At 35.5% G+C, this 10,863-nt stretch overlaps 1 protein-coding gene across 1 annotated transcript; it reads left to right on the top strand.

Moving 5' to 3' along the window:
- The first annotated feature begins 3,957 nt into the window (after positions 1-3,957).
- LOC110929693 (L-ascorbate oxidase homolog) lies at positions 3,958-8,003 on the top strand. The gene is made up of 8 exons (XM_022172872.2): positions 3,958-4,362; positions 4,469-4,578; positions 5,620-5,890; positions 6,000-6,102; positions 6,189-6,534; positions 6,617-6,979; positions 7,077-7,155; positions 7,661-8,003. Exons 1-8 carry the CDS (start codon positions 4,219-4,221, stop codon positions 7,865-7,867), a joined length of 1,623 nt encoding a protein of 540 aa, XP_022028564.1. The 5' UTR covers positions 3,958-4,218; the 3' UTR covers positions 7,868-8,003.
- Positions 8,004-10,863: the final 2,860 nt, after the last annotated feature.

Here is a 10,863-nt window from a genome sequence, read left to right as displayed (position 1 = left end):
AATTTGTGACATAGATTTAGAGATTATCGAATAAAAAAAACGAAATCTTATGTAACTGATGGGGTTATCGGAATGAAGCATGAATAACGTCGATGAAGAAAGTTAACTAAATAGATTGGTTATACCTCTTCACAAAATCACCGATTTGATGCGGCCGATGTGATTTTCGGCAAAATTAGCCATATGAAAACATATAATCGATCATGAAATACTATAATTAAATAGTACCGTATACGATCTGACTTCAAATCCTATGAGTCCAGAACAAAATTATTGGATCGATTATAGTTCCTGTGTTCGACGTCTTCATTCAGAGAGGAAAAAGAGAGAGAGTCCGATTTAGGGTTTTAAGAGGAGAGAGAAGGTTTAAGCGTAAATGAGAAGACTTGGTTCAATCCTCAACTATGAGGTGTGCCACATAGATGCTGACATGGCTTGCTGAGTTGGCTTGCACCATTGGGTGACATGTGTCCCCCAATGGTTTGCTTTATTATATATATAGATTAGCTATAAAATTAAATACAAATGATTGATGATTTTTTAAGAAAGGAAAGTTATATTAAAATGCCAAAATAATAAATTACAATGAATTAAATTATGATTGATAATAATAAAATAAATTTGATTAAATACAAGCTTCGTATCCGACTTTCTGCATCCATCAGTTCATCTCCATAGTGACGAAGTTCTGCCACATTCTCCGGGTTCATTGGGGGAAATGTTAGGGGTTCAGGTTGGTAATTTAGATAAAATAGAAAATGATCATTCATTAGGTTTTGAAATTCCCAGTCGTTGGTCCACCATTCTTCCACTGGGTTTGGAAGTGGTTGTTGTGGTATTATTGGTTCAGGATTTAAAGGTTCTGGGTTTAATGGTATTGAGGGGTAAGGTGTCATATTCAAATTGATTTCATCAGATATTAGCATGAACATTTTGCAATTTGCCAGGCGTTGGTCTAATTCCTCCTATGACAGTGGCATGGTTGTTGGGTTTGAACTCTCGCCTACGGTTGGTTTTTCGATTGATTCTCCGGTTCATTTGGTTTTTGTTGTTGTTGGAGTTTTCTTCTTCCTTTTGTCCCTTTTTACTTTCCAATCCAATCTTCTCTTTTTAGGAGGTGCCCTTTCTAATGGTTGAGCCTGAAATATCATTGGTTCATCTGTATCTGCTTCATACCCGGTTTGTATACCGGCTTGATCTTCTGTAGTATTCATATCTGAATTGTTAACATATATGTTCTGAAAAGCATCGGATAACTCTATATCGCTCATATTGTTAGTAAAAAAAAATAAAAAACAACCAACTCTGAAAATCGAATATATAATATTTGATTAGTATCATAATATTCATAGAAGTTATTTCATTTATTTCCTGACTACTAATTTTAAGTATATTCTCACAATACTTAATTAGCTTAAACCAGTGACTCTGATACCACCTTCTGTCACAACCCTCGACCCTACCCTGGGCGGGAGCCTTGAGCAAATACAACAGTGGTACTGGTGTTTATTAAAATTATCGCAACGGAAATTTATTACGACCATGTGTCAGGAAAAATATCAGAGTTTTTAAAACACCATAGATTTCATTTCATAAACTATGAGATGAAATCCAATTTACATCAAGGATTTTCACCGGGATAAATCCTTGATTAAAAAACACGTTTTATTCAGGTTTACATAGCCACTTATTTAAGCTTGAGTGCCTCATAGTGCTTTTTTTTCTCTTCACAGTAAATCACCTGAAACGCGTTTTAAAAACATTTGATCAGCAAAAAATACTGGTGAGTTCATTCAATTCGTATAAAAGACACAGTATTTGTAATTACAACATTAAGAGTTTTTACATTTGTTTATATCTTACTATTGCCCAAAAGTATTTGTCACTAGGAAATTCCTGTGACTGTGGTCATATCACTATTGATCATTCTCTCAACCAGTGAAGCTTATCAAGTAGTGTATACAAAATCTCGCATATTGGTAATAATTTCTCAATAAGAATACAAAGACTTAATCATTGTAAATACAATTAGAAAATATTTAGGGTTTTGAAAGCATTTGATAAAAGAGAATGACTCACATTATAGATTAAGGGTTTTCAGTGATAGCCTTCTGGTCTAAGTCTTGGGTTCCTAATTAATCACACAATGCAACACGTATTAGTGTATAAACCCAATTCAAACTTTAACAATAATCACGAGATCAAAACCACAACGTCGATGACAAAGTATAGCCTTATTCAGGCAGTACTTAAACATCCGTTTATTCGGTTTTAGATCAATCGAACAGGGGAACGTAACAGTGATTTAGGGTTAGCACGCTAATTACAGAGCATAGTTTTAGAGCTTTGGTTATAATATCAGTGTTACGAGAGGAAAGAAAAGAAACTGAGCAAAGTCGAATGTCCAATTCTCGTTCCTTATATAGCTGAGGTTTGCCCTTGTCGCGTCGCGCGACCAAGATTCTGATTCACCTTCGCGTAGCGGGAAGGGGGTAGCTAGCGCTTAGGTGTCATGAGTCACCACGTAGGCATGCCACGTGGTGCTACGTGTCAGCTGGCTGTCAAGGAGCCGTCGCGTCACGCGACCACACAACTCTACCACCGTCGCGTAGTGCGACGAGACCTAAAACTGGGTTTCTTCGTTTTTCATGTTGGTTTCCATCGTACGCATTTGGAGTCTCGATTATGAATTGACTAATGGTCTTAACTCGCAAGTTAAGCTTATAATGAATTTGGTTTCGATACCTAAATGCCCTCAACAAGGTCAATAATTTAGGTAGGTGTCAACCAATAGCGCTATTATCATTACCTTAGGCTTGTAGAGTTAATGATCAATGCTAGAATATACAATGTGTGTATGTATGAATATAAAATTAGACTTACAACCTCATAGTTAAACAAACAACATAGAATCAAATACATAGACATAGAATGAATCTCATAGTTTATGTAAAAAAGATTTATAGTTTGAATAAGGTATACATGTTAAATCCGAAAGTGTAAAAGTGAAAAAGGGACTATGAATATTCATAGTTTGTTTCATAGTTTGTGTGGATCTTGAATGAAGCACAATCATATAAGTTGATGATATAATAGGATAAATCCCAACGAATTATTATAAATTAAATTATGATATACGTTTAAAGCAAAAGTAGATAATAGATCAAGAATGTTTGAAAAGTTCTACGATCGAATAAAGATTTAGGATTCTATATTAGATTTTGGATTAGTTTGAACAAATAAGTTAATGCTTAGAATTATAATCATAATGTAATTCAATAACAAAAGATTAAATGATTCAACAAGTATTAATTATATAAAATGATATAAGTAGTAATTCATAAATTACAAATATTGTTTATTAGTTATAAAATTAAATACAATGATTGATGAATTCTTTTTAAGAAAGGAAAGTTATATTAAAATGTCAAAATAACAAATTACAAACGATTGATGAATTAGATTATGATTGATAATAATAAAATAAATTGGATTAAATGCAATCTCTAAAAAAATCTTAAGTTTTGAGTAAAATAATTAAATAGATTTACTATACTTATTTAAGAACTTTATACAATTACTCCATTAAAAATTATCATCTAAATAGTTTTTAAGTATATAAAAAAATGGTTAATAAGTTTCCTAAATTAATAATCATCGAAGATTTTTAAATAAATATGTTATAAAATAAATTTATTTAAAAACGTTCTCGTCTGTACTTTCAACTACTTGCTGGCCGCTATATTATCGTACAACCGTTGTTGTAAAAAAAATAAAAATAAAAATTAATAAATTAAATTATATTCAAACACGCATTTCAACCCCTTGTAATAAAAGGTTATTTATTAAAAACCCGTAAAAACGCGTATAAAAAATAGTGACGAAAAACATGTACGCGGTTGTTTTCCCAAAATAAACATAACTCTATCTCTCCAGCGATACAATACAACCAACATAGACAGTAGTAGTCAATTAAATGAGTCGGTCCCATATCCGTCACCCCTTTAATTTTACACGATTATAAATACAAAGAAGCCCCCCCAAAAGCATAAACATGAATTATTAAATAAATCAAAGAAAAAGAAGAATAAGTCCAGAAGAGATTGTTTGTTGCCCACATTAAGCAAAGGCTAAAGCAATCTGTTTGTTCCTACATATATAGATACACAGATCTGTATCTCTATTATTTATTTCCTCTGTTCAGTTCTTTGCATAGAAATGGGGGAACAGAGGCTCAAAGCGTCGTCGTTTTTGGTGTCGGTGCTTCTTGTTTTTCAGTTGGTCAATGGTGAAGACCCTTATAGGTTCTTTACTTGGAATGTATCTTATGGTGATATTTACCCACTTGGTGTTAAACAACAGGTTAGAAATCTTTTTTTTTTCTTGTTTAAGTTCGACTCGTTTCGAGCTTTTTTTTTTTTTTTTTTTTTTTTTAGTGTGGTTAACGGGTTTGTTTTTGTGGGTGCAGGGGATTTTGATAAATGGACAGTTTCCAGGCCCACTGATTGAGTCTGTGACAAATGATAATTTGGTTATTAATGTTTTCAATAGCTTGGATGAGCCATTTCTTCTTTCTTGGTAAGTTTTTTCACTTTGTCTGTGTGTTTTTGCTTTGTAGAACGGTACTCATATTACTGGTGTTTGAGTTGGGGCTTACTTGTTCTTGGAGTTTGTACCTGTATTAATGATTCTTTGAAGTTTTTGGCATTTTGGGTTTTACTCAAACTTATACTTTAGTGCAAAATTCAAACCTTTTTAATCTGTGTTCGTGTGGTTTCAATTTTATTGCCATTTTCATTCAAAATCAAAATCTCAAATATTTCAGTTAACAATCCAGCTTTTTTGTTTTTTTCTCTCATTTAATGAAGGGCAAAACGGTCTTTTAACATTTTATTATAACAAATTAAAAAAATCTAATCATTTTGCCCTTCATTAGAAGGGATGAAAAAGACAAAAAAGCTGGATGTTAACTGAAAAATCTGACCAGATTTTGCTTTTGGATGAAAATCGCAAAAAATTGAAACCACAGGGACCCAGCTTCAAAAGGTTTGAGTTTTGCACTAAAGTGACAAACGTAGCCAAATCTTAGGGACCATTTTGGCATTTATCAATTAATTTCTATACTTTTTTTTGTATTTCAGTTATAATTTTTTATTTACTTAATTATATCATTTATCAATTAATTTGTATATTTTTTTTATATTTTAGTTATAACTTTTATCTATAACAGTATAACATAGTATATATTATTTAGTTAATTATATCATATATACACACATAAAATATACACTTAATACGTTATATAATATTCATATAAATAATTGGCTCGTTAGGCTCTCGACAAGTGAAGCTTGGGTTCAGGCTTATTCATTAAACAAGCTTATTCTTAGCCTCAAGCTCGATCCGAGCTTTTAGCGAGCCGATCTCGAGTAGCTCACGAGCAAGCAGTTTAGCTCGTTTACACCTCTACCATCGGTCCATCACTGTTTGTTTCTTAAGCTGAATGTTTCAGCCTGATGAGATTTTAACATGCTTTTGTTACATACATGTACTCAGCATTACTGTTTCTTGAGTTTGGTTCTTATAGATTCTAACATTTGAACATGTTAACCTGAGTAGGAACGGGATTATGCAAAGGAGAAACTCATGGCAAGATGGTGTTTTCGGTACAAACTGCCCGATCCAACCCGGCCGCAACTTCACTTACCATCTTCAAGTGAAAGATCAGATTGGTAGCTTCTTTTACTTCCCTTCTCTTGCATTCCACAAGGCTGCAGGAGGCTACGGTGGCATCAAAATCGCTAGTCGATCCGTTATTCCCGTCCCCTTCCCACCGCCAGCTGGAGATTACACCGTACTAGCCGGAGACTGGTTCAAGCAAAACCACACTGTAAGTAATAGTTTTAAAGTATATGAAGCTTTTTAGTTGAGTGTAGTCCAACTGTTTGATGTAATGCCTAGCTGAAAGTGAGCCGGTTTGTGTTTCTTGAATTCGACAGGATCTAAAAGCGATATTGGACAACGGGCATGATCTTCCTTTTCCAGATGGTCTTTTGATTAACGGACGAGGATCAAGCGCATTCACATTTAATGTCGAACAAGGTTTGTAAAGCTGAAATGTTGAACGGCTCGTTGTGTTTATACGGTTATATATAAACGAGATTGTTTCGTTTGAATGGTTTTGGCAGGTAAGACATATAGGTTTCGGGTATCGAACGTGGGCTTGACGACTTCCATCAACTTCAGAATCCAAGGTCATAAGTTGGTTTTGGTTGAGGTTGAAGGAACTCATTCACTACAGAACACATACGATTCGATCGACGTCCATTTGGGACAGTCTTATTCGGTTTTGGTCACTGCTGACCAGCCTCCTAAAGATTACTACATTGTGGTCTCGACGCGGTTCACCTCTCCAGTGCTTACAACTACTTCGGCTCTGCATTACAGTAACTCAGCCGGTGGTCTAGACGGCACACCTCCAGGTGGACCCACGACTCAAATTGACTGGTCAATCAACCAAGCCCGGTCACTCAGGTATGTTGCATGATAAGTGTTCGATAAAATGCCTCAGTGAATGCAAATGTTGCATACATGACTAATTTGTGTGCTGGAACAGACGAAATTCAACTGCTAGCGGGCCGAGGCCAAATCCTCAGGGTTCTTACCACTATGGAATGATCAACACCACTCGGACCATCAGGCTCGTGAATTCTGCGCCTGTTATTGATGGAAAGCAGAGATACGCTGTCAATAGTGTGTCGTTTATTACACCAGACACCCCGCTTAAGCTTGCGGATTACTTCAAGATTTCTGGTGTCTACAGCCTTGGTGGCATTCAGGATTACCCGACCGGTGGTGCTAACCTGAGAACCGCTGTTATGCCGGCGGATTTTAGGGGGTTTGTGGAGGTTGTGTTTGAGAACCCTGAAGACACTGTGCAGTCGTGGCACGTCGATGGCCACCACTTCTTTGTTGTCGGGTAAGCGTTTTTTTGCGTTTTTGTTTTTAATGTTCGAGTATTGACTAAATGCACCTAGTGAACCCAAATAACTTGTTTGTCATTGTGACACCAACAGGATGGATGGAGGGCAGTGGTCAGCTGCTAGCCGAAATGGCTACAATTTACGGGACACAATTTCACGAGTCACTGTACAGGTATGTAGGTTAAAAGATGGCAAATGCATTGCAAGAACAACACACATAACATTGGGATGTTCAACGGGTCGTGTTTGCGGGTCAAAGTTCAAACGCAAAACGGACCAGAAAATCGTGTCCGACACGTGAACCCAAACACAAACGGGTTAACACATGTTTAACCCGGGAATACTATTACTTTTATACAAATTAATGATCTAAAATTAGGAAATCACAACCAAAAATATAAATAATACACATGTATATAAATAATTACGTTTAAACTGTAAAACATGATGCTCAAAAAAAATGTATATATATAAAAAATAAACGGGTTAAACATATCAACCTGTGACACAACATGACCCTTTGAAAAGTCTGTCGAAAGAGTTTAGTATAAAGTGATAGATAGATACACATAGTTATGAGATAGTACATATATATACATATAGATACACTGCTTGATTTTGTGGTTGTGACCATGTGCGAATGTTGATTGTAACGTTTATTTTTCACTTTGGTTTAGGTGTACCCGAAATCATGGACCGCAATATACATGCCATTAGACAATGTGGGAATGTGGAACGTGCGATCAGAGAATTGGGCTCGACAATATTTAGGTCAACAGTTCTATCTTCGCGTTTATTCGCCTGCTAATTCTTGGCGAGACGAGGCTCCTATTCCACACAATGTTATTCTTTGTGGACAGGCAGTAGGACATCATCAGCCTTGAAACTTATTTACACCATAAGCATTTGTTATTATTAAAGTTATGATAATCGATACATGTTATTCAGTTGAGTTTGTATTCCGGGATAGTCATTTTGCAGAAAGTTATGATAATTAATTAATACTTATTAATTTAGCAACTTTGGTTATGTTTTTTAAAAATCATTATACAACATTTATGTTATATTCGTAAAGTGAATTTAGTTTTTTAATGTGTTATCATTTTACACTTGCAATAAATACAAGATTCCCATAGACCGGGTTAATATATCATTGTAAATATTATTGAATATGATTTAAATTGACAGACTCTGGTTTTAATAAAATTAATGGTTGGTCCTATAAGTTTAAAAGTACATTGATGGTTCATAATTTGTAACTTTTTGCACGGATGGTCCCAAACTAAATAATGTTTTAAAAAGTTGTTAAAGGTTGTTATGTGTGGCACACATAAGGATATAGTCGTTTTTCTTTCTTTTCTCTTCCTTCCTTTATGTTGAGTTAATTACTGTTTTCGTCCCTGAGGTTTGTCAAAAATAACGGTTTCAGTCCATTAGTTTAAAAATTGCGATTTCAGTCCATTAGTTTCATTTTCGTAACCATTTCAGTCCACTAACTTAACTCCATCCATTTATTTTGTTAACTTTGAGTTAACTAACTAATTCAGGGACGGTTTGCATCAGTTTTAGAAACACAGGGACTTAAGTGTAAACTCTAAAACATTAAAACAAAAAAAATAGAAAATTCCAAAAAATCAAAAAAAAATCCAAAAAAAAATCCAAAAAAACCAAACAAATTCCAAAAAATTCTAAAAAATAATAAAAATTCTAAAAAAAAACAAACAGTACGGGTCGAGCCGAACCGTTTCGACCCGTACTGTTTCGAAGCCGAACCGTCTCGAGCTGAACCGTTTCGAACCGAACCGTTTCGAGCGGAACCGTTTCGAACCGAACCGTTTCGAACCGTACCGTTTCGAAGCCGAACCGTTTCGAACCGTACCGTTTCAAACCGAACCGTTTCGAACCGAACTGTTTCGAGCTGAACCGTTTCGAACCGAACCGTGCCGTATCGAACCGAAACGGTTCGGCTTCGAAACGGTTCGGGTCGAAACGGTACGGTTCGATACGGTTCAGCTCGAAACGGTTCGGTTCGATACGGCACGGTTCGGTTTGAAACGGTTCAGCTCGAAACGGTTCGGTTCGAAATGGCACGGTTCGGTTCGAAACGGTACGGCTTGAAACGGTTCGGCTTCGAAACGGTACGGTTCGAAACGGTTCGGTTCGAAACGGTTCAGCTCGAAACGGTTCGGCTTCGAAACAGTACGGGTCGAAACGGTTCGGCTCGAAACGGTACGGGTCGAAACGGTTCGCGTCGAAACGGTTCAACTCGAAACGGTTCCGGTCGAAACGGTACGGACGGTTCAGCTCGAAACGGTTCGGGTCAAAACGGTACGGGTCGAAACGGTTAGCGTTGAAACGGTTCAGCTCGAAACGGTTCGGGTTCGAAACAGTTCGCGCCAAAACGGATTTTTTGGATTTTTTAGAATTTTTATTATTTTTTAGAATTTTTTGGAATTTGTTTGGTTTTTTTGGAATTTTTTTTATTTTTTGGAATTTACTATTTTTTTTGTTTTAATGTTTTAGAGTTTACACTTAAGTCCCTGTGTTTCTAAAACTGATGCAAACCGTCCCTGAATTAGTTAGTTAACTCAAAGTTAACAAAATAAATGGATGGAGTTAAGTTAGTGGACTGAAATGGTTACGAAAATGAAACTAATGGACTGAAATCGCAATTTTTAAACTAATGGACTGAAACCGTTATTTTTGACAAACCTCAGGGACGAAAACAGTAATTAACTCCTTTATGTTTATTATCAAACGTTAGACCCCTACCGCTTTAATTGTCCATCTTTCATTGTTCAAGCGTCATTAAACAATGACGAGCTATTGGTGTGGTAAACATGTTGGCATTCAAACTTCATGGACTTCTTTGAACCTTTGAAACTGGTTTGAGTTGGTTACAAGTGAGCAAAATTAACGTGTTGTTGAATTTTGACGGTTACGATTTACTATGTTTGAATTTTTGATTGCGTGATTAATCTATGTTAAATGAATTAGTTCCGGTTTGTATAGGATTTAACTCGTCAACTCACGAATCAACGTCTAGTGGTATCAATGTGTTGGATAAACCTTTCCCTTTCCATGTAGTGAGGGTTCAAATCTCATTGGTGATAAAAATTAGCCGTTCAAAAAAAAAAGAAAAAAGAAAAAACCTCACGAACCAACTCCTGACAACTTACCTCCTATGAACATGCTTTCCTTGTCTGTTTTTTGGATATTTTAATTGGTAGCCAGGGTGAGGCTTGTTGGAACTTGAGATTTTAGCCCCATGCTTCTGCCATTGATTAGATCCGACACTTTCTAGCCGAGGATAACCCCAAGCTTTTAATGAAATACATGTGAAATTGAATAAAACATAATTAAAAATACTAAATATTTGTACTAGAGAAAAATGTTTGTGAACATTTTCTCTGTTATAAATAAAAAAAAATATGGATTGGTTTTTGTGAACATTTTTCCATAACGCCGACCCTCCTAAAGTCGAAGGGCGGCAACCAAACAAAGACACCAACTTACCTTACATCAAAATTAAAGCACATCTCCCACGAGATACTTCTATCATTGGAACTATTCCTATACCATAAGAAACTTAGGGACTTTATAGCTTGGATGATTCTTTCTATCTTAATTTCAATATTCGAGAACCTTTTGTTATTTCCCGGCTTCAACAAACACCAACACGTAACCATAATAATACCTTGGAACACCTCTTTTGCCTTTCTTCCAAGACTCATCTTCTCGTACATTTCCACCAAATCTTTAACAGAGAAAGCATGTATAGGATTGGTGATTAATGGATTATTAACAATTGAAATAATAATTATATAAAAATTGAATAATTGAACGATATTTTACGTATGTAGGGAAAATAACAACTAAG

Source organism: Helianthus annuus, chromosome 3 (assembly GCF_002127325.2).
Source record: "Helianthus annuus cultivar XRQ/B chromosome 3, HanXRQr2.0-SUNRISE, whole genome shotgun sequence".
NCBI classification, from domain to species: Eukaryota; Viridiplantae; Streptophyta; class Magnoliopsida; order Asterales; family Asteraceae; genus Helianthus; species Helianthus annuus.
This window is presented reverse-complemented; position numbering and strand designations above follow the sequence as displayed.

Excerpts from the sequence above, each read along its gene's own strand:
- LOC110929693 (XM_022172872.2), top strand. The coding sequence starts at position 4,219 with ATGGGGGAACAGAGGCTCAAAGCGTCGTCGTTTTTGGTGTCGGTGCTT. Across the intron at positions 4,363-4,468 it reads CACTTGGTGTTAAACAACAG|GGGATTTTGATAAATGGACA; the intron begins GTTAGAAATCTT and ends TTGTGGGTGCAG. Across the intron at positions 4,579-5,619 it reads GAGCCATTTCTTCTTTCTTG|GAACGGGATTATGCAAAGGA; the intron begins GTAAGTTTTTTC and ends TAACCTGAGTAG.